Source organism: Rhodamnia argentea, chromosome 11 (assembly GCF_020921035.1).
Source record: "Rhodamnia argentea isolate NSW1041297 chromosome 11, ASM2092103v1, whole genome shotgun sequence".
In the NCBI taxonomy this organism is placed as follows: Eukaryota; Viridiplantae; Streptophyta; class Magnoliopsida; order Myrtales; family Myrtaceae; genus Rhodamnia; species Rhodamnia argentea.
In genome coordinates this window covers 8,922,366-8,947,007 of record NC_063160.1, presented here as the reverse complement: position 1 = coordinate 8,947,007, position 24,642 = coordinate 8,922,366, and the positions used below count along the sequence as shown (strand labels likewise).

Sequence of the window (24,642 nt, the reverse complement as noted above, 5' to 3'; positions counted from 1 at the left end):
TTTTTTAACCTGTTTGCCTTCGAACGGACGGTCCCGGTTTCGTTTCATGCCACAAAAACAATCTTTCTACCCCCCTCTCGCTCTCTTGCTCTTTAGATCTTCATGTGATTCCGGGAGCTTCGGGATCAGAAATGGCAGAGATAAAGGCGACGACTCACTAGGTACGATGAGAGTCTTACGGCGGAGGACCCGCCGGCTTGAAGGTGCGAATGTTTTTGGGCTCTCGATTGTCTTTAGGATCCATCTCTTTACACACGCATACGTACATATGCATATGAAACTAGCACCAGACCGTGTTTGTGTTGAAGTGACGAAGTTTGCCCAGAAAACAAGTTAAAGTAGCCTCCCCCTTATTAGTCATCGGGCCTTGTAGAGTTGGAAATCGGGTTAAAATATGGGTCAATGAAGTGACCCATATTTTAACCTTTTTTTTGAGCTTTGGATTTTTACAACCCATTTTAGCTCATTTTAGAAAAAAGTGAGTTATCCATGTAGAATGGGGCCACCTCAAATTGAGTTATAAAATGGGTACATGACCCATATCGCTGGCTCTAGTTGTGGTAGGTAAAACTTTCGCAGGATTAGAGGACCCTTTTCAACATTCGGGTGAGATTGTGTTTATTTTTTTCCTTTCGACTCGCATTGGTATTTGAACGAATGCATAATTATTTTCGTATTGGAGGAAGAACGATCAATTTATTTATTTGTACTGTCTGGTTCAGGACCTTTTTCAAACTTACTGTCTGGTTCGGACCCTTTTCAAACTTACCAATGCGATATTTAATAGCTGGTCCGAGAGAATGGTCAATCACGCTGGGATTTACACGCGGCGCAAGCTCTTGAGATATATTTTTGGTCAAATTGACTCAAATTGGGAAAGCTTTTTTGTTGCTGTTAGCCCAGAGTCCACCCTTGGGCCCGGCCCAAAAAAAAAAAAAAAAAAGAAAATTTCAACAGCAAATACGGAATAAAATCAAAAAAGAAGAAAAACAAGCTCCGTTCCTTCAATTTCACCAGTCTTCATTTCCCCTCTCTCTCTCTCTGGGATCTCTCTGTTACTTCAGCATTCCTTTGATTGTTCTTCAGATGCGCTTCCAAATCTGACGAGTGATCTTCCAGGTAATTCCACAACTTCTCTTCAATCGAACTCCATTGCTGCTAGATCTCTCTCTCTCTGTCTCTGTGCAAACGCCTGCTCATGGATCGGAGTTACGCTAGTCGAAGTTCACACATATACTACTTGTTATGGTATAGCAATCTCTGAGCTGCGGCATGGAATGATTCGGCTGTGAAATTGAGGTTAATGTGGACGATCATGTCAGGATGTGTCTGTGCTCGGTCATAGGGAGAAGCGCGCTGATGTTCGTAATTGCTGTTTCTGCGCGTTCACGTCCTTTTCTTTTGCTTTTGCAATCGACACTGAGGATGGGAATCGGAGTTTCAGGTGAATAGGTATGGAGTGGTCGACGGTGCAGCATCTGGATTTGAGGCACATAGGAAGAGGTCTCAAACCCTTGCAACCTCATGCCGCGGCATTCCATCCGCATCAGGCGATTGTCGCCGCAGCTATCGGAACCCATGTAGTCGGTAAACGTCAATTTCATGATTTTCTTATCTCTGCTTTGACGACTTGTTTTTTCGTTATGCTGTTGGAAGTGCTGAACGACGCTTTGTGAGTTTTTTTTCGAGTTCTAATGCTCGTTTTCAAGTAGTTTGGGAGTCATTTAATCACATATTAGTCAGCTTTGTTGCGTTTGATTGGGATCAAACTACTCAGTGTGATTGGTTTTGTGAGTTTTTTTGTTTGGTTTTCTTACTTAAAATGGCCGAGTCCAACTTCGCATGTGGTGCAGAGTGATTTAGTTGAGTTTTGGATATTTGTATACGCATTTTTTCCATTTTCCTTCCCCTTTCATCTCTTTGTTCAATTCTTCTTATTGCCCTCATCTAAGTGGGGCGCGTGTACCTTTCTCCAGACTAATTTTAGCTTTTGTACACATAAGAACATGGCTACGGATGTCAACTTAAAACCGTTTTGCAAGTGTGGTGTACCTGAAAATGATGGTATATTTGAATGAAGACTTTTATCGAAAATTGTTAGATTGACTAGGCATATCTATCAATCAAAAAGGTAAAGGTTAAAGTTAGAGTTGGAGTTGGACTAGGGTCTGAAGCAGAGGAAATGCAATGATAAATTCCTTACCTTCCCACTACCCTCTAGAATTCGCTTAATGAGAGAGGTAAGTTGTCTGTTATCTTGCTAAATAGACTAGGCTGGAGTTACCGATGAGTTTGTCAGGTACCTCACTATCTCAATCAGATTTGAGGAAGATGAAATTTCTCAATTTGTCTCTTAAGAGTTTCTTGGGTAGATTTCTATCCAGTGAAATACAAGTTCAGATGTTTTGACAAAAAAAAAAATAAAAAAAATACAAGTTCAGATGTGTACTAGTGATAAATCCATGCCTTTGGCACGATGAGTACATAGCCACACTTCAAATAATTTCAGCCAGATTTCTTTAAGATCAAGAGTTATATCTTTGTAATATTTTAATATACATTAAGAGGATGAAAGTGATAGATCTAGAATGAACTCAAATTCTTATGCTTTCTTTTTTCGGCCAACATATTTATTTATTTTTATGGTTTTTACTGACAAATGTTTGGTAATTTGTGAAAACCTATCATCAACATGTATGACTTCTTGTCTCTATTAGCAAGATGAGTGGATATGTCGAGTGTATCTTTGTTCTTTTTAATCTTTTGAGCGTAAATTTTCTAATATTGGAGACATAGAAAAAGAAGTTCAAAACACCTCTTTTTTAAAATGATAATATACATATGGGAGTAGCTAGCTAACGACCTACTTGTCATAGAAGAAAACCTTTTTTTTTTTAAATAAAGATTGGAAGCACGTAGATGACTTGAAAGACACCCAATGAACATAAGACTAGCATAGATGATTTTGATATGCATGCAATAATTGTGGAACACAGTTTGTTTATTACATGTCAAGAAATTGACAACAAATTAAGTGAGAAATATACACCACCTCTATTAATGTGAATTCAAATTTATTACTATTTGTTGAAATTGAGTTGTAATATCATACGTCTTGAATTGCAACACACGGTGGTTGTACTGTATGCCAATTATTGCCAGCTGCATAGAGAACTAGTTTTTCAGACAATTGCATTGAAATCAGGGAAAATTACATAAAAGACGTTTCTTTTTCCTAAAAAAGCTTGAAAGTGGGAGTGGATGGAGGTGAGAGTAGCATTCTCCCTCATGTGGTCAAGAAAAAGTCAACTTGCCAATTTTAATGTATTAAGATAGGCCACAATCTACATTAATCCCATTGTTTCCTATTAACTTATAGAATGCTGATAGTTTGTATATTTCAGATAGGACAAAAGAATAGCTTTACGACTTTGGTAGTTTGTTTGGTACTCCAAATATGCAAACTTGGCCATGTGCATTCTAACCACTAAACTAAGTTTGTTTTGATTGTGGTGCTGGCTGAGCATGATTCCAACTTTACCTTCTCCTTTTATTGGTTTGTTTGACTAGAATTGCTGCCTTCTTTTTGAAGTTTGAATTTGGTTGAACTATTCTTTGTTCCTCAGGGCTTAAATGAGAATATCTTTTTCCTTTAGATCCTTGTACCTTCTTGTGAATCATGGTCCTAGTGCTTTTCACAGTTTTTGGGTACCATTTTGTACTGGATACCCAATTTTGGCAATCTTATTGACCCACCTCCTATTCTTGCTATTAAAAGATATAAGTGTAAAGGTGCCAACTTATTGTGCAACAAATTACTGGACGATGCTTAGTTTAATTCGGCTTCGAATGGTAGACATTAAATTGAGCGAGTTATGTTATTACATTTTGTTAGAAGGCTGAATCCAAAAGCTTAAGCGGATAGGTGAGGGAGACTACATGAATATAAGCCCATTGAAACCCTATAAACAAGCGATGTGGGATCTTTTAACACTTTATATGATTATGGTGTAGTCAATGGCTAATGTTGGCCTTAACTTTGAAAAAAAGCTACCGAATGATTCCTAGATTACTTTGTTGATGCCCCTGAATGATTTATTAAAACCATCCTGTAATTTGTAGCAAAAAATATCACATTCTTGACTAGTTTTTCACAGTAGGCTCATTTAAAGAAATTAGTTTTTACAAGTTACAATGTTTCAAAGCTCCCTTGATGCTGGAAGAAGTGGCAAACCTTACATTGACCAGACAAAAACATCAATTAACTTCATGAGGCCTGCTTTGTCAATAATCTTCTACAAGTATTTTCCATTTTTTTGTCACGGAAGTTTTTACATGTCATAATACTTCCCTTTTTCCCAGTTCAGGAAAATGTCTTTATTTCCTAAAATTGTTTCTCTGCATGCTGTTTCGCGGTGGTGAATATGATCTTTGAAATTTTTTGTGTCGACCAGAATTTGATGCAATTACTGGAAGCAAGATCTCTTCAATTGATATCGGTTCTCCTGTTGTTCGGATGCAGTATAGTCCCACTAGTGGGCATACTGTAATTGCTATCCTTGAGGTCAGTTTCTTGATGGCTTTCTGCATCTAGGATATGTAAGTTGCTAAATGATGATGATAATATATTGCTGGGATGTTTTGGCATGACTATCTTTGCATGGTCTATTTGATGTGTGAGACTGGTGGTATGATAACTTGAGCATATAGGTGTAGGATCCTTTCTTTCATGCTCCATACGCGACATTTTTATAATTGCACATGTCACACAAATATATGCATGGATGCAGGTGCACATAGTTGGAAAGTTCACATGATAAATAGGAGTGCATGATTGTAGTACGAAGGAAGTTTTTTTTGTAAATGACCAATTTTCCAGCTCAATGGAAGGGAGTGATACTTTTTGTGACTCCAAAGAGGATACAATCTGATGACCAGTGCTTTGACTATCATCTCTAGAATCTAGATTTGTTGTGTTCCTTCTTATTGAAAACTAAATCCAATAGAATGATCTACAATTGCTCATCTGTTTCAGTTTTCATGAAGGAAACTAGTAGTTAGCTATTGACAATTACCTATACCAAATGTATCTGCTTTACTGATTTTTTTCCTTTCTTTTTTACTCATGCATGAGCATGAGTTACTGAGAGGAGACCCTGCCTCTTCCCTTTCAATGCTCATTGAGTCAGTCATTGTGAATTTCTCATACTCTTAGTTACCTTCTATTTCTAAATCATGCTGCAGTCTTATTTGTTTGATTCTCCTTTTAAGCACTTCATCTTTAATTGCTGGTTGTAACCAATACATATTTGAAGCAGTTTTCCTTTTTTTTGTTTTTGAGTTTTGTTTCACTTGTGCTCCTTTTCCCCTCACTGCTTGTATTTATTTACTTCACAGGACTGCACAATTCGATCTTGCGATTTTGACTCCGAGCAGACCTTTGTGTTACATTCACCTGAAAAGAGGATGGAACAGATTTCCTCTGACACAGAAGTCCATCTTGCTTTGACCCCTCTGCAACCTGTTGTGTTTTTCGGTTTTCACCGAAGGATGAGTGTGACAGGTGAGTTGATCTCTTTATTTTCTTTAGTTATAGATTCATTGTGAAATGTTTAGTTTTTGCATCTTATGTTTTTCCTCCTATGCGTTAGTTCTGTTCTCTCTCTCTCTCTCTCTCCCCCCTCTACACACACCTGTATATGGTATAATACACACACTTATATTGAGTATATTTTTTCATTAGAAGGTAGAGAATTCATTATTGAAGATTAAATCCATGTACTAAAGAACCTTAGAGCTAGAAAAGGAACTGAGAGTCTATCTTATTTATTGAACCATTTATTACAAACAGAATTCAATGCCTAGAGAAACTCAGAGATCATACAATATTCCAAGAGCGCAAAGTTATCATCCACCTATCTGGAAGTGTCTTAAGAGGGAACTCTTTCCTCTCTAGAGCCATAGCCCAGATTAGGAAGAAAGCTACAAGAAAGTCGAGCTTTCTTACTAAAGGGTTCTCTTATACCCTGCTAAGCTTAATCTCTTGTTCTATAACCTTCCACGATATAACTCATATTGTAGAAGCAAAAAAATCTGACCAGATCTTAGCTATAAAACACTAATGAATGTTTATGCTTCAGTTTGTGAGGAATTATTGAAGGCTTTAAGTCTATTGGTAGGTTTTTTCCCTGTCATAATGGTTTGATGGGTATAGATAGCAAGTAGAGAATAAACAGGCCGGTGTCAAAGTTGGAAGAGACAAATCTTAGTCCAATGGTATAAAGAGATGGAAGGAACACAGTTGTGGCCACGAAGCCATGAGCTGATTTTTGTAGAAAAAAAGACTACATTTGATTAAACTGATAACTAGGACATCTCTACTACACCTAGAATAACTGCAGAAAAATTTGACATTATGCAATCACTTAGTTATATTCAATATGTTTTTTTTTTTGGGTCAAAATATTCAATATGGTTGAAAAGCCTATATACTACGTTACTTGAGTTGAGATGCCACTACTTAGATTGGATGGTTATGGCAGTAGATGCTGTCTTGTAGCTCTATTGTGTGGCAACTTGGTAATGCTCCAATGTGGAAATTTGTTTCCCAGAACTGGAAAATAAATTATTTTTGGTTGCTTTTTATTCTGGAAGTTCGTTTGCTGTATTCTTATTTGAGATATAATGTGCAACGCAAGATGATGACAGAAGTACTTAGCAAAATTTCAGGAGTGCTGCATGGATATATGGTTGCATACGTTTTTGAGCTGTTGTATAAGGATCATGTTGGTCTTTTTGTTCTTTAGCAGAAAGGGTTCTAGGGAACTGTTCTGAAGTTGTGATCCTTGAAAAGGGCGTTGCCAATTGGGTTCTATGAGCTTTATTTGAAATATTCTGGTAAAGGTCCCAAAAAAAGCAACAAAAGAAAGATAAAACACAAATGCCACTTAAACAGTCATCTGCTAACTTCTGAGCTACTTTCTTATCGAGCTTTATAATCGCCAAATTGTAGCTACAGAGCTATCATTTCATGCACAGAGCCTTAGACTTACTTTTTAATATTATAATCCTGACAGAGCAGAAAAATCATTGTTGTGGCCTTACTGATCGATCTAGATTAATAATGTTGTTTTTTTCTGGCACATGCTTGCAGTTGTCGGAACTGTTGAAGGAGGTAGGGCACCAACAAAAATAAAGACAGACTTAAAGAAACCTATTGTCAATCTTGCTTGCCATCCTCGCCTTCCTGTCCTGGTAACATCTCGTATCCTTTTTTTCTCTTTATTTTCATTTAAAAGGTCTTTCTGTTCTTTCCCTTCCCAGGTACTGATGCTGAACACTTTTGTTTTCCAACTTCAGTATGTAGCTTATGCAGATGGATTGATTCGAGCTTACAACATTCATACGTATGCTGTTCATTACACATTACAACGTGAGTGCCCATTCCACTTTGCGTCCTTTTGACTTTTTAAAGTGTGGCTTTAACTGGCTTTGCTTTCATTGCAGTTGATAATACTATCAAGCTCCTTGGAGCCGGTGCCTTCGCTTTTCATCCGACTTTAGAATGGGTTTTTGTTGGTGATAGACGGGGTACACTACTGGCATGGGATGTCTCCACCGAGAGACCTAATATGATTGGAATGTAAGTTCTAACTTGTGGTGCATTGTGGTCATAAATATGTGGAAAGTAGGAGAGACTGACTTTTAGGGTGTTTAGAAAAGTTTGGAGGCTTGAAAACACGAACCAAACTGGTCATACGGTCTCAGAATTTTTGGTTGTTTTTTAGACCACTTTGGTTATTTGGGCTGGTTCATTGGTAGTCAACTTGTCTACTTGCTCCTTGGTAGTTAATGCGGCTTCATGGAAGCATACTGCAACGGAAATAGGACGTTCTGATTTCATCTACTTTCTCCATCGCCATTGTTGTCATCATCATCATAGTCAAAGTTGTCTATTACATCTTAATTAGAGTTGTTTGTGGTTGGTTTCAGTTCAATTCAGTTGGGGGTATATTACATCCATTTCCTTGATTGTATCTCATCTTTTTACCTGTTGCCCTTTAGTGACATCTTTGGGTTTAAATATTCCAGTCAAACCCAAAGCACCCGTAAAATCATCTTAGCCAGTTAATCTAGTTTGTTACAGATTACAGATTTTGATAAATTAATTGCTAAGGGAAGTCCTAGAATGAAGGAGCTTAAGATTCCCGTGAACCTAAGTAGAACCATACAACCTGCAAGTTAAACAAAGATACCATGTTGACAAGGACTATAAGTTAATTTGCATTGGCAGCAGGGAAATACATAATGGGACTCTATTGAGGAATGAGGATACTTAGGATAAATAAGTGGTAGTTAGGTTTCAAATAATGATTAATGAGCTTGCATTATCCATTCCACCCTCCAGAGAGTGGGGTTTATTTATTTATTTGTGTGGGGCGGGGGGGGGCGGGGGGGAGTTGGGGGGGTTGAAGGGGATTTTTACTACTACATTTTATAGGGACCAATCAAGTGTAGGGAAATTAGATTTCATACTCCCTATGCATGGATATCTGTTTCGTTTGGATAATTAATTTGGTAACTCAATGAAGGAGACATATCCAATGAGTCCATAGAAAAGTAGCCAATAGAGCCCACGCTGTTTATTTAATTTGTGTTGTAGGATATCAATTTTCTGAGCACCTCTGGTCTAAATCAAAACAACATTTTGTTCAATCTTGTCATTCACAACGGTGAATTACTACTGTTAAAATCATCCTTGGTCTACCTTCAACTTCAGATTGTTTTCCATTTATTGATTTTTGCCTCTTTTTACCTCTGTGGGCGCAACATTGAGTAAAGCAAGTCTTAATTCCAGTCAATCAAGTGTAATTCTAGGTCTCTGCATGTACTAGTAGTTGACATTTATGAAGCATGATCAGATACTCGGAAGAAAAATCTTATTGCAATGTGTGTAGTGAACATGCGTGATGTAAATTATGTACAATGACTAATCTTTCTTTTATAGCATCTCAAAACTAGCCAAATTTGCATGTTTCAAGCTTTAGAAGTGAAGAAGCAATAATGGTCCGGTTACTTATATATATGAACCCGAATATTTAATATGCGAGTTATATATTTGGTCATAGCTATTGGTTTGCGGTACATTTTGTTACCATGAAGTTATTAAAGCTCTATCCATTGGTATTTCAAAATTCTATCCTTAGATATGACATCAATGTAGTTCTTTTATATGAGTAAATTGATGAAGCACCAAGGAGATCCACTTATGTACGAAAGATCAATCACAAGAGAAAGGAGACATTTCCTTAAATCTTAGCTTTCGGAAGATTGAAGATCTTGATATTTGGAGAATTTTATAGGGGCACAATTTCCTGGATAATATGCTAAGTGGAATTTTTTGGAATGTGGATGAGAAAGTCATGGTACATTTAGGGCTCGCATGGTAACCATTCTCATTCTCATTCTCTGATTCTCATTCCGATCCGGAAAAACCGATTCTGGTTCAAATGAATTTTTTGATTCTCATATTGAATGAGTTTTAGAGAATCAGAACGTGTTTGATAACCGCACAAAATTTATGTTTCAAAAAAATGATTCTTTTTTTATTTTTATCATTTGAGTCAAATAACTATGCGGTTAATTTATAAAATTTCATCCTAAATTAAAAACTAATTTTCAATGCACACTCAAATAATTTAAAATACATTATTTTTTAGCATGTCATGAATGAAATACAAATTTTAATACATGATGTTTAAAGTTCTTTAAATGTTGCGTTTTCTAAATACATAAAAACATCTTGTGATGCGCGGTTACCAGTATGCATATTGGATGCCCTCATCCTCTGCAATATTCTTTGTAGAAGAGTGAAATCTATGAAATTTATGAAATTTAGGCCCAACTTTATGAAAATAAGGTCAAACTAGCATAATCTAAGCTTTTTCTATTTTTTTGGATTTTCTAAAATTTTTGTTATTTTTTTTAAAAAATATTTTTTATTTTTTATTTTTATTTTTATTTTATTTTATTTTTATTAGGTAGAGGGGAAAAAATGACGAGAAAATTACAAGGAAAAAGTGAGAGATGTGAGACTTCATTACGTTTGCTATTTTCAAAAGTCATTCTTTTCCCAGAAGCAACTTTTTTTTGCTTCTGGATTTTACTCTAAAACTGATTCTGATTCTTCAAAACCGATTCTGGGAATAGAATCAGAATTAGAATTATTTACGTTACCAAACAGCATTCTCATTTTTTACTATTCTGCGATGAGAATCAGAGAATGAGAATGGTTACCATGCGGGTCCTTAGTGTCTCTAGGAAACTGGTGTATAATGCTTCACGACTTGTTATTATGATATGGACTTGTTGCAATTTGATGTAGAAATATCTTTTGATCGGTCCTCCAGGCGAAAGAAAAAAATGCTTGGGGTCCTCCATGATATTGTAACAATGTTGCAGTACTTTCTTCTAATTTATTCATGATTATGTGGTACTTTCTGGATTAGTGGTGACAAATCTTACTGCATTTGTAACATTTTGTTTAGAATTTCTAGGCCTCAGTAACGATTTTTGACCATGGGCGCATTATTTCAATTACGTACGACCAGTACGCAGGTGGGCTCTCAACCAATTATTTCAATTGCTTGGCTTTCAACGCCGCGGCTGCTAGTCACACTTTCAAAGGATGGGAACCTTCAAGTCTGGAAAACACGTGTGAACCTTAATCCAAACAGACCACCCATGCAAGCAAATTTTTTTGAAGCTGCAGGTATTTCAGATATGCGGGTTCTTCGTGTATTTCACAGCATCAAAATAGCGGAACATGCAATTACTTAGACCAAGTTGTTCAAATGCTGGCGATGATTTTGCACTTTACATGTGAGATTATGCTACGGAACTTTGAACATTGAAACCAGTGATGATTTGGGTTGGGAATTCAGTTTGCATTTGTTGAATATTGTGGAAGTCAGGTGGATGGTGCTGGTTGTGTTGTGGATTGAACTTTATGTTTTGTTATTGTTGAAATAAATAAATAATTAATCACGCCTTCTTTTAATAGCTTAAGCTTTTAGAGCAGTTGGCTGTGGTCCCATAAAATCTTTCATTTATGGGACCATAGCCAACTGTTCTAAAAGCTTAAACTGATAGAAAAAGGTGTGGTTTAATATTTATATGTTCCAACACTCCCCCTCATGCTTAGTCCGGTCTTTTTGCCTAGTACTAAGTATGGAAATATTCATTGGGGAGGCAAATAGAGGCATGGAAAGATTTGAACTCGGGACTTCCCGCTCCGATACCATGAAAGATTTTATGGGACCACAATCAACTGCTCTAAAAGTTTAAGCTGATAGAAGAAGGCGTGGTTTAATATTTATATATTCCAAAAGTTATTTGGTGGATAATATTTGCACTGGCTTTTTTGGCAGGTAGCTCTATAAGTATTCTAGGTATTTTTTTTTTTGCTAGCATCATGTCGACTAGCTTGACTAGCTTTTGATATAAAGTCGTGAAGAGGCTCTTTCTTATGGATATTGAAATAATGGGTTCTTGATCCCCTGGTTGCTAAAATATGCTCCATTCTGTGGGTGAAAGCTGCTTGTTTTTGGATTGTGGGTCTTCCAGCTGTTAACCCAAATACCAAATTCGTGTCGATAAGAAGTCTGCTTGAGTGTGGTTTGCTTCTTTATGTGAACAGAGTGCTTGTCTGATAGGTCGATCCAGTATCGATCTATAAATTATCAGTTGGATGAGGAAAGTATAGCAATAATGTCTACCATATATAGTCTAATTTGCAAGTGTCATAGGTAAAAGCTCCATAATATACATTGCAGTTGTAACAGTTAATCAATATTGTGCCGAAAATATTATTTTTAGTGTTCCAGAGTCCAGACTGCTAATGTCTTGTGTTCCAAAGATGTATTTTCATTTTCCTCATTAGTTCTTGACTTGTGCAACTTTGATGCTGTTGTCAACTGTTGTAGTGCTGGAGCTGAATTAACTGATGCTCTATATTCCCCTCTGACCTGCATCTACCTTCATATGTGCATTCTGATCTGCATTGGCTCATGGTCTTCTTGATTTTTGCTGCAGCAATAGAATCAATCGATATCCCTAACATCTTATCTCAACAAGGGGGAGAAACTGTGTATCCCTTACCACGGATTAGAGCATTAGAAGTGCACCCCAAATTGAATTTGGCCACTCTTCTCTTTGCAGTTACGTGGAGCCATCAACTTATTTACTGCTGAAGTTTCGTGATTGGACTTGTGAAATGAATGTCGTTTTCTCATTGACAGAATATGGCAAGCATTGACAACCCGAAAAGTAGGGCTGCATACACTCGGGAGGGAAGGAAGCAACTCTTTGCAGTTCTACAAAGTGCTAGGGGGTCTTCAGGTGATTTCTAATATTTAACATCGACATACTGCTTGACCTATTTTCTTGTTATTCCATACATCGAGATTTTCATGCTTATAATCTTCTTGCAACTGCTGAATATGCTCATCTGTGTATAAGTTGATTTATCCTTCTCTCAATTTATTATTGGATCTTCGGATATTGTATAGTGTTGATGCTTTCCTAGCATTTTCAGTCAATTTAGTTGTGACGAGCTATATTTATTGACAACGTACTTCTTTGGTGAATGTTTGGTCTAACTTATGGACAGCCTTTGAATGTTCAAATTCCTTCTTTGAGGAAACATGTGTTATTTTACCAAGAAAAGGAGTGACTTACTTGGCAATTACCGTGGACAGCTCTAGGCATTAGATTTAGGTTCAAGTTTCAGGACCCTCTCTGCCACCCTATGGGATGATTTAACATATCTTCTATCTGTTTGAACTGAATCCCATTTGTTGTTAAGTTTTAGTCCCAAGGCTCCGTTTGTTTCACGGGAAATAACTTCTAGGGAAAAAGGTTTTCCGGATTTTCTGGCATTTAGTTCACAGAAAGTATACTAGTCAAGAAAAACATTTTCGGTCAATGGAAAAAACACCTTCAAAAGTGGAGAAAAATGATGTCCTCTCTCTTCTTTCCTCGCATTCCTTCACCTTTCTTTTCTTTTTAATTGCTTTTATTTTTCTTTTCTTTCTTTTTTCCTTCTTCCTCAGCTGGTCGCCGGCGACTGGCCACAGGTGAGGGACAAGCTCGCCTAAGGCCAGCAATCAGCAGAGGAAGAAATAAAAGAAAAAAAAAAGAACAAAAAAATTAAAAATTCAAATTTTTCGGTAATTTTCTCTATGCAAAATTTCAAAAAATATTTTCCTATTTATTTTCAGATTTTAGACAAACACCGGAAGATGTTGTTGTTTTCCTGGAAAATGGCTTTTAGAAAAATATTTTCCAGAATGTCTCATTTTTTTGCAAAACAAATGGAGCCTAATTGTTATACAATTTTCCTCTGTGGGATTAGTGAACTTATCTTCAAACAATGCATTCTGAAATATTTGCTTTTGGATGTTTTAGTAAAATTCTAAACCATTGTCAGTGACTTTCCTGAAATCCTCAAAGTGCATTCTGAAAATACATCTAATCATTTATCATCTTTATACTGCCATCAGGCAATATATTCATTGGTAATGGCTAGTATCTTTATTCTACCTTTTAATAAATAAGCTAATAATTCGTAAGTGATGTGCAGCCTCTGTACTGAAAGAGAAACTTTCCTCCTTGGGTTCCTCTGGAATCTTGGCCGAGCATCAACTTCAAGCACAATTGCAAGAGCATCACTTGAAAGGGTGAGTCCAGAAATTCTCCCAACATGGAGTTTTTAATATGCCTTGTTACATGAGCTTATCTGTTCATGAAATCATTTATTCTATTCTGTATCTTTGTCGAATGATTAATTTCTTTTTTATCTTTCTTCCAGTCAAAGTCACCTTACAATTTCTGACATCGCAAGGAAGGCGTTTCTTTATAGCGTATGTTGCTTCTTTGCTTTAATCTATTGTGGACTCATGTTGATTATTTCTCTCAGTTCTCGGTGCTCTACCACACAAATATCTAATGGCATTTTACCTCATCTAACTAATTTAGCAGTGTGTGGCTGCATGTTGGAGTCTTCTCCCTTGACCTTTGTTTTCCTTTGCCAGTCCTTTTGTAACCAATGAATTTATTGAAAAAATCATTCACTAAATGAGGAATATATAAGAGAAGAGAGCAAAAGGAAAAGCATGCTAAAAAATACAACACTGATTCAAAGTTATTGCATTTACAATCTTCAAGTTAGTATGATGAAAAGAAGTGTCAGCCAAGACATGAGTCCTTTTCTGCTTTCCTGATTTTGGAACCGTGGTTGGGCTGTATAACATAGTCTTATGTGGTTGTGTAATCACACTTTACATATACGTGTATGGCTGAGTTGTGGAGGTTTTAGATATATAAATCTTCTCGTGTCCAAAATACTCTGGCATTGCATATTCTGCTCTATATGTAGGAGTGTTGGTCTACTTTCTTGTATTTTCTGGAGTACAAGCCACCATGGCCCAATTGCCCAAATGAAAGTTCAATCACCTCTAGCTCGTAGTTTAGTTGGACAGCATCGTTGCAAATTACTGGTTTCGCATGTGGATGGGGGAAGGATACAATTACTGCAATTACTAGTAATTGTGTTCTTATTTGGGCTCTGCATGCTCCACAGTTCCAGGATGAACACCTGCCAAATGTATAATATATTGACAATCAGCTAAACCCTGTATTGGTTATTACCTTCTCCATTAATGGTGTGTCTTAGGTAAGTGGATTCAAAATGCTTGCTCGTGTCACTGTGCTCGCATTCTGGGTGTTAAAATTACCTCAACATCCAAACTTTGAGCAACTCTTCTCATCAGTTTGATCAATTCTGATTGAGCACCAATATATCTTTACCTTGTGGGGTAAATCAAGTTCCTGGATTGTGATGTGTGCTTTTTTGAGTCTACTGATGATGAGTATTCCAACATATAATATGTCAAAAAGGGCACCATGCATTTTTACTGTCCATGTTCGGAAATGCTTATTGCTGGTGCAACCATGTACTGGACCACTAAATTGTCTTTACCTCCAGTTATTTGGATGTCATGTCATGTCCTTGAAAAGGATGGTAAATGCATGTGGTAGTAATTGTTGGCTGCTGCTTGTTGTCTCTGTGTTTTCCATTTCGTTATTTGACCACACTAAGAGTTATAGACATAGATCAAAGATCCTACTCTCTAAGATTTGCCAAAGCACAAAATCAGCTAAGTTGGTTTATCTGAGTGCTGCATTTTGTGTTTTTGCACTTTGAATCAAGATGTAGTGTCTCCTAGTATGAATGAGAATATGTTGCCTTTGATCAATGGAGCATACTTAGATTAGATTTCCGTTCAGAATTCAGTTGGCTGCACTGTCTTTGATAAATAGGCAAAAATTTGAACCTCTAATGACCTTTCATTGGGTGTTACCCATGCAAGGAAGTTTTCATTTTTTGGTAGGCCTGGATTGGGAATTTTTTATTTTTTATTTTAAATCAAAGAAATCAACTCTAAATTTCTGTGTTTACTTTTAGCATAGTGAAATGCTTATCAGGTCTGGGCTGGTTAAAATGCTTCAAACTCGTATTGACAAAACCCTTGAGCAACAACTTTCTTTGTATTTTTATCAGGAAATGATGACATTTTTACTTTTCCAATAAGTGGTTCTATCCGTTTCTATTATTTTTTGCGCTGGAAAAAGAATTCAAATTTGCGGGCATAATTTGATGTTTTTCTGTAATAGATGTTTTTCCACGTTATCAGAGAGCATTAATTAGCCTGTGTGTATTTTTTTCTTCAGATGAAAAGCATGGTGTTTCAATTGTTGTATTTAATTGTTGTTCACACTACTCATTGGTATGCTGTTGCAGCATTTCATGGAAGGTCATGCAAAAAGTGCTCCTATTTCTCGATTACCCCTTATTACCGTCTCCAATGCTAGACATCCTCTGAAAGAAATTCCTGTTTGCCAGGTGACTTTTGAGTCTATGATACTTCATCTCTATTTATTTTCATTCTATTTTTGTCTGAAGCCATTTTCATTTGGCAGCCATTCCATTTGGAGATGAATTTCTTTAGTAAAGCGAGTCGAGTCCTTCACTATCCTGTCCGAGCTTTTTATGTGGATGACCTAAACCTCATGGCTTACAGTCTTTGTTCTGGGACAGATTCTATCTACAAGAAACTTCAAAAATCAGTAAGAAGCAATGTAAACCCCTGGCATCAGGAATATTTGAATTGTTGTTCATCTTAGGCTAATGTCTCTGAAAAACTTGTCATCTTATAATTGATATAATATGTAATTTTAATTGCAGATCCCTGGGAATGCAGATTACTATCCAGCACGTATAACATACAGCATAAAGCAGCATCTTTTTCTCATTGTTTATGAGTTCGGAGGTGCTGCAAATGAAGTTTTCCTTTACTGGGAAAATACTAATAGTCAGGCTGCTAACAGTAAGGGGAGCTCGGTCAAAGGTTTGTTTTTCCAATTTCCAAAGCTTTTACTTTATGTACATGGATATAAAAGCCATAGACTGACTTAGATCATTTATTTCTGAACCTTTCAGGTCTAGATGCTGCATTTGTAGGTCCGAATGAGAATCAATTTGCAGTACTTGACGATGACAAATCTGGACTCTCTTTATTTATACTACCAGGGGGAACTTTGCTGGAAGCTGATAATCAGAAGAAGGAAGCTTCTAGTGCTGAGCAAAACCAATCTGCAGATACTAATGTTGGTTCTGTTCAAGGCCCTCTTCCATTCATGTTTGAAACTGAGGTTGATAGAATTTTTACGACTCCTATAGGTATCTGACTAGTGAAATTTGCTTTTTTCATTCATATAGCTTGTTAGATGCTCTTACATGATCTGGATTGATGTGCAGAGTCAACTTTGATGTTTGCTTCACATGGGAACAGCATCGGTTTGGCGAAGCTGGTCCAAGGATCCCGCCTTTCAACTACAAATGGCCATTACATATCAACAAAAGCAGAAGGGAAAAAGTCAATCAAGCTGAAAGTTAATGAGATTGTTCTCCAGGTAATGTTAACTAGGACTGTTCTAGGCCGTCTGGACTCTTTATCCCATAATGATTTTGCAAATAGGTTCGCATCCCCTTTGTGACACTCGAATGAATAATGTGCCTGATAAAAAGAGGGCTATCTTCTACCTTTTACTAATTTTGTCCAGGCAACTTGCAGTCTTGACAAATGATATAACAGAATGTCCATGAGGATGTCTTTTTTCTGTGTTACACTAGCATAAGATAACCCTTGTCGAGCAGAGATCTGAGCAATTTTTTTCCATTATGGTTGATTATATCTTTTGCCCTGCTGTTTTGGGTCTGTTGGAATGTCTGTTATAGCATGGGATTTCTGTAAACTCTTGGTTCCAGCATGAGTTTGTCATTTTTTTCACTTTTTGGCCACATGTAGTTTTCAGTTTGATATGGGAAATCTCTCTTAAAACTAGTCGTGAGAAAACTTTGCCGATTTTGACCAGTTGTAGAATTGGATTAACTTTTCTTTGAGGGCTATGATATGCTTTAGATTGTTCAGGTGCATCTGAGAATTGTGTGCACTTGGAAGACAAATCTGGGCTCTGTAGATAGTGGATCTGGATGGAAGTCGTTGAATTACATTTGAGGAATATGTGCTGAGATGCTGCTGATAGGAATAGCACTGCATTTTTGCCTGTATTATAGCATTTATTTTTGTTAACTTTCCTCTTCCCCTATCCGTGAACTAATTTTAAGAATGAAGAGATGTAAAAGCTCTATTGTTTCACTTCAGAATCTGCAAGTGCATCGTCAGAGAAATGCAGTTTGGATTTGCTTTTAGTTTCAGTTCCAAATGATGCACTCTATTTTCACGGAGGATTCATGTCCTCTCATCTGACTTCTTTTGCCACCTTGGTGCTGGTTCACCAACATAGCTGTCACCTCTTGATGTGATCCTATCTGCTGTTATGTGTTTAATTGAACTCATCTAAATCATACTGGCTTGATGTCCTGATTGTTACATATTGTTGTTTAATGTGGATAGTCCTATTGACGTGCTAGCATTCTTTTTCTTTTGTAAATTTATGCATGACATTGAATAAACGCATTTGCTGATTCAAATGCTGATGTTGGTCTGACTTTGGCAGGTGCATTGGCAGGAAACTCTCAGAGGCTTTGTTGCGGGAATACTTACTACCCATAGGGTTCTTATAGCATCTGCAGATCTTGACGTGCTGGCAACCAGTTCTACTAGATTTGACAAAGGAATGCCTGCAATATCCTAATTTAGATGCTTTTCAATTAGCTGTCTTGCTCTAGACTACATGTGCAGTAGGGTTCATTGTTGTCTGTGTGCATATCATGAACGTATGTTCTTAACTTGGCCATACTTCAGATCTATTTTGTGGGTTGGGCCTGCACTTCTCTTTTCCACAGCCAGTTCAGTTAGCATGCTTGGCTGGGATGGGAAAGCAAGGACCATTCTCTCTATCAGTATGCCTTATGCAGGTGCTGAGTTTTGTATTTTTAGCATGTTTTGAAATTTCCAGTGTTTTTCTAAATTTATATTTTAGCTTTTGATTGTTACTGTCACTGTACTTCTGACACAAGGATGATCTTCCTTTCCAGTTTTATTAGGTGCTTTGAATGATAGGCTGTTGCTGGCTACACCTACTGAAATAAATCCTAGACAAAAGAAAGGAGTTGAAATTAGGAGCTGTCTTGTTGGACTTCTTGAACCCCTTCTCATTGGATTTGCCACAATGCAACAACACTTTGAGCAAAAAGTCGACCTTTCTGAGATACTATATCAAATAACGTCAAGGTACTCAATCATGATGTTACACTGTCTGGAGTGGAAATTTACATGGTATTGCTAAATGAATTTGCATGAGAATCCTAATAATGCCTGACATGTAATTTCTTTTTTGGGTACAAAGGTTTGACAGCTTGCGTATAACTCCGCGATCACTCAACATCCTCACAAGAGGTCCTCCTGTTTGTGGGGATTTAGCTGTATCACTCTCCCAATCAGGTCCACAATTCACACAGGTTTGCTAAAGATGGTGTTTGACTTTTATAATAATCAATCATCTTAGTATCTATCCTGTTTATTTACTGTTTTTGCTGTTTAGGTCTTGAGGGGAATATATGCAATTAAGGCCCTCCGGTTTTCTACGGCTCTATCAGTCTTGAAGGATGAGTTTTTGCGTTCGAGAGACTATCCCAATTGCCCTCCAACTTCTCATTTGTTCCATCGTTTTCGACAACTGGGATATGCCTGTATCAAGTGAGTAGACATAAGCACCTAGTTGGGAACTTCATTTGTCTTGAGAAATGTTGATTACATGTCATTCCTCATAATTTGTTTCAATTTCCACAACTCTTAAAGTCCACCTGTACTGTCAGTTTCCTTGTTCTGCTTTAATTATCTTGATCCGACATGAGCTCTTATATACACCAGATTGATAATAATTAATATAGTAATGTATAAGGGATTTCCTGTTGACATCTATTGTTTTCTTGGTTTATTCTTTGGTCTACATGCTTGGATTTGTGAATCCTATCGGCATGAATAAGGTCGTTACTTGGAATCTGTGGAATGTTTGTTTAGGCGGTGAAGATTTGGTGCTGGAAGAACTGGATTGTTGAGCCTTGACTGCCAATAGTGTGACAAGTGAAACGTTGGATGGCTTTTATTCTGGAGTGGTTTTGAGTTGGAGATGTTATCTCTAATTCCTTTTCAGTTATATTCCATATAGCATGGTGAAACATATCATACATGTGCATCCTTCGTTACTCCAAATAATACTTAGACTGCTTTACAAAAAGATGCATGGAATTCAATTTCTACGTGATCTTGCTACTTCTGTTTAACATTGCTAGGTGATACATTTCATTCTTCAAGAATCTCTCTGAGAATATATCTGAAAAGCGGTTTGAAGCTTTGATGTATACTAGAAGCCTTATTTATTTATCAACGAACATTTGCCGTGTCTTTCATTAACATGAATATTGACTTCGGCGACCTTAGATATTGATTAGTCAAGCTTATGAGTAGTATTGATTGGGTCACATGGTTGACTTCCATGGTATACATATTTAGGTTGGAGATAGTAGCCTTGTCTAAATATCCATAATCTTGTCCAATTCATTGCTTTAGCATATGGGTCCCCTAGTTAATATATGCTGACACTTGATCTCAAGTGTATACTGAATGGTGTATTGAAGGGATGATTTTGTACTTACGGGGCCATTTACTTGTGCCTGCCTTCAGTTGCTAATAGAGAATTGACATGCAGATATGGTCAGTTTGACTATGCAAAGGAGACTTTTGAAGTCATATCTGACTATGAAAGTATGCTGGATCTCTTTATATGCCACTTGAACCCCAGTGCCATGCGACGTCTTGCTCAGAAATTGGAGGAAGATGGTGGCGATTCAGAAATCAGGCGATATTGTGAACGAATTTTGAGAGTCCGGTCTACAGGATGGACACAAGGAATTTTTGCTAATTTTGCTGCTGAGAGCATGGTCCCGAAAGGACCTGAATGGGGAGGTGGAAACTGGGAAATTAAGACCCCTACTAATCTGAAGGACATACCTCAGTGGGAGCTTGCGGCAGAAGTTATGCCATATATGAAAACAGATGATGGTGCTATTCCATCTATCATTGCAGATCATATTGGTGTGTATTTGGGTTCAATCAAAGGAAGGGGCAATATTGTGGCAGTGAGGGAAGGCAGCTTGGTCAAAGTTCTCACTCCTGTTGGAAGTGACAGTAAGCCTAATGGAATACAAACTTCTTTGGTGAAATCGATGTCTAATAAGTCCAAAGGCTTTGCTGAGGGTGACACCAAGGCTGAATCCTTGATGGGTCTGGAAACCCTTACAAAGCAATATACTGCTACTGCTGCTGACGAACAAGCCAAAGCTGAAGAAGAATTTAAGAAAACAATGTATGGTGATGAGGGAAGCAGTAGTGATGAGGAAGGTGTATCCAAAACAAAGAAATTGCAAATAAGAATTAGGGATAAGCCTGTTGCATCTCCCGTGGACGTTAACAAGATCAAAGAGGCTACCAAGCAATTCAAGCTAGGTGAGGGTTTAGTTCCATCCATTAGTAGGACGAAGTCATTGGATATTGGGCAGAGCTTGCCACAACCTTCTGCTCCTTCAACTGGTGGAATGGTTACTGGCCCTCCAGGTTTTAGTCCGGTTTCTGCTCCCGCAGATATTTTTGGTACTGATGTGCTATCACAACCTGCAACTGCGGCACAGCCTGGTCCTGCCGTTACGGGAATGGGGGTCACAGCTGGACCCATTCCTGAGGACTTCTTCCAGAATACTGTATCGTCCCTGCAGGTTGCAGCTCAATTGCTTCCTCCTGGGACTTATCTCTCAAAAATGGGTGAAGCTGCTCGAGGTGTTGAAACTGGAAAAGCGACAGCTAGTCAGGTCAATACATCTGTAGCTGATATAGGGCTTGCTGATGGTGGTGTCCCCCCTCAAGCCTCTCAACAACCTGCTGTCCCACTTGATTCAATTGGACTTCCTGATGGTGGCATTCCACCTCAATTTGCTGCTCAGGCTGTAGTAGTACCACAGCCCCGGGCTCAGGTCCCCATCTCAACCCAACCTCTTGATCTTAGCGTTCTTGGGGTATCAGCTTCCACAGATTCTGGAAAACCTGTCCATCCTGCTTCTCCACCAGCATCCGTGCGGCCTGGACAGGTGAACATAAATTATCTACATGGATGTCTGTTGCATTGTGCAATTGCTCTATAGATTTCTTCTCTTTGAGCATTGAGAAGTGTTTCCACCTATTTGGGTCCCCATGAAGAGTCTAGTTTTGATGCTTCTAACTCATAGACTGGTGTAATGGGCTAGTCTTTGCATCTCTCCTTTTCCTATAGTATGAAAGTTGTGTTAGACCGCACAAATGCTTATGGCTTGACGATACTGTTGCTGTAGCATGAAACAAGGACCTAGATTCTGGAACTGTATTATATAATTTAAAATACTTACACATTTGTTAATTGATTATATTGGTTTGTTTTTTTTTTTTTTTTAATTTCGTGAAAAACTCCATTCTATCTCTGCCCCGTTACGTACAACAAATTGTGGCTGCACCCTGTTCCATTGTTCATATTGCAGTGATTTTGAAATCTCCACATTGTCGAAGTTTTTTTTTTTTTATATATGATTGGATTATTTGTACATTGAAGTTATGCATCAGTCGGCTGGTGGCCGCATTGAATATACCCTCCCCCTCTGCTTCGACAGCTGGTTGTTGGATTCCTCACATGGGATGCATGTTAATGTTGTTGGTATTTGCAGGTTCCACGCGGGGCTGCCGCATCAGTATGTTTTAAAACTGGTCTTGCTCACCTTGAGCAGAATCAGCTAGCTGATGCATTATCTTGTTTTGATGAAGCCTTCCTGGCACTTGCGAAGGATCAGTCACGTGGGGCTGATATTAAGGCACAAGGCACTATTTGTGCTCAGTACAAAATTGCAGTTACTCTTCTGCAGGTGTGTGGGTAACTTTTATATCAGTTACAGTAAATTAAGGAATTGCTCATATTGATTTTGAAGCCAAGTCAGTTCAAGTCTGGAAAAGCTCTTTCTGTTCATTTTGTCAGTATTTGTTGAACATGCTAATGTCATGAGTTATTTTTATAGGTGGACCATATTTTCTCTAGAAATCCCTGATTTGGCCATATTATTATGCCCAAACTTGCATCATTACAATTCTTTGTATTATTAACACAGCAACTCTGAACACCTTCAGCACATCTTACAAAAGAATATATTGTGGAGACACGGTCTAATCTTATAGGTTTTCGATATATGACCGCCCCCTTTGAGAATGCTGGCATTCATATTAGTTGTCTAGCCATGTCCTGAATTTAGAGAATTTGACTACTGAAAGAGCAGCTCATGGAACCTCATCCAAGAACTTTATACAGCCAGAGTAAAATTTCACTATGCCATTTCGCAAGCAGTGCATAGAAAGTGATTACTTTATGAAATTGCACAATGTTTCTCTCTTGTTAGTGAATGCCCATTTGCCTATGACAGTGTCGGCGCCACCACTGTGATATGAAATTTGTGTTAATATAAATAATGCACGGCATTTGGGAGGATTTGGTACCAGAAGTCAAAATCAATAAGGAGTCCCCTCTTTATTATTTTCCCCATTATTTGACATTTCTTCAGACTACATCTACCTCTATTGACTTTGATACCACAGGAAATTGGACGGCTGCAAAAAGTTCAAGGTGCCAGTGCTATCAGTGCTAAAGACGAGATGGCCAGACTATCCCGACATTTGGGTTCTTTACCACTACTTGCAAAGCACCGAATAAATTGCATTCGAACCGCCATTAAACGAAACATGGATGTTCAGAACTTCGCTTATGCCAAACAGATGCTTGATCTCCTCTTGTCAAAAGCACCTCCAAGCAAACAGGACGAGCTGAGGAGCCTAATTGACATGTGTGTTCAGAGGGGTTTAGCCAACAAATCTATCGACCCTTTGGAAGATCCCTCTCAGTTCTGTGCTGCCACTCTCAGTCGTCTGTCAACTATTGGTTACGACGTCTGTGATCTCTGTGGAGCGAAGTTCTCAGCTTTATCAACTCCTGGATGCATCATATGTGGTATGGGAAGCATCAAAAGATCGGATGCTCTTGCTGGTCCTGGTCCTGTACCTTCCCCATTTGGCTAAGTCCTGTGAATGGATGATTTCGGTTTCAGACATGCTCTTATTTATACAGAGACATGAAAGTTTTGAGTTCCCGATCCTCTAGGCTTCATGTTGCTTGCTCAATGATTGAAGGCGCTGCTAGATAAAATGCTTCTGTAGGGTGTTGAGGCTGCTTATTGGAGAGTAGCTTGTGCCCTTTAGTTATATACCGTCTCTGTATCCTTTTGTAGGAGCTTGTTGTATGCTTCAAATATTTCCCCTCGTTTGTTCATTGTATATGTTGAGCCATTTTTGTCGTGGCCACGCATTCATGTCACTGCTTATTGGAGAATGGCTGCTTGTGAATTTTCTTTTTTTTCTTTATGACATAGATGTTGGAGATCAGATGTCCTAAAGACCGAGTGAAATTGTGCTATTGAGTTAACCAGGGGTAATTGTTATGGATGGATAGAAGCGTACCCAATGTAACATCATTTGGAATAACAAAGCGGAAGTTTCTCTCCATTGAAGCTAGCGAATTTACTCACTGCCTAACAATACTCAATATGCACGGGTAGAACAAAGATTTTATTTTTCTTTTGAGGAATTGCGCCTTTGTTCTTGTCAACTGATCCTGCAAAGAGCGAATTTTTAGAGTGGCCCAACAAGCCCCATACACAGATACATTGGGAGCTGATGTAGTTTTTCTTTAGCGGATACTGTTGTAGATGTTGCTTCTATTTGCTTATATAATAATGCTTTGTGTAGTATTGCAGGCTACCAGGGGTATATGGATTCATTAATTCTCCGACCAAGATTTATTTTGAGTTGACTTACCCTTTTGGTCCCGAAGACCCTCTAGAGAGGAAGCTATGAGGGAAAAACAAGCCCTAGGGTTGGCAGGAACTTAGGTTGTCGACTGGCAAGATCGTAATGATTGTCCAAATCATTATCATTT

The 24,642-nt window shown here is 37.9% G+C and overlaps 1 protein-coding gene across 2 annotated transcripts; it reads left to right on the top strand.

Moving 5' to 3' along the window:
- Nucleotides 1-984: 984 nt before the first annotated feature.
- LOC115746944 lies at nt 985-24,021 on the top strand. Of its 2 annotated transcripts, XM_048272067.1 has the most exons (26): nt 985-1,119; nt 1,445-1,587; nt 4,455-4,564; nt 5,398-5,563; nt 7,154-7,254; nt 7,360-7,432; nt 7,507-7,642; nt 10,611-10,771; nt 12,094-12,218; nt 12,300-12,399; nt 13,643-13,739; nt 13,871-13,922; nt 15,863-15,964; nt 16,042-16,188; nt 16,307-16,469; nt 16,562-16,801; nt 16,880-17,034; nt 18,142-18,270; nt 18,385-18,502; nt 18,623-18,818; nt 18,934-19,045; nt 19,129-19,283; nt 20,296-21,165; nt 21,208-21,727; nt 22,334-22,528; nt 23,250-24,021. In XM_048272067.1, exons 2-26 carry the CDS (start codon nt 1,455-1,457, stop codon nt 23,724-23,726), a joined length of 4,833 nt encoding a protein of 1,610 aa, XP_048128024.1. In that variant the 5' UTR covers nt 985-1,119; nt 1,445-1,454; the 3' UTR covers nt 23,727-24,021. The 2 variants fall into 2 exon arrangements, with proteins under 2 accessions (XP_048128024.1, XP_030538790.1); XM_030682930.2 differs by having other exon boundaries at nt 20,296-21,727.
- The last annotated feature ends 621 nt before the right edge of the window (nt 24,022-24,642 follow it).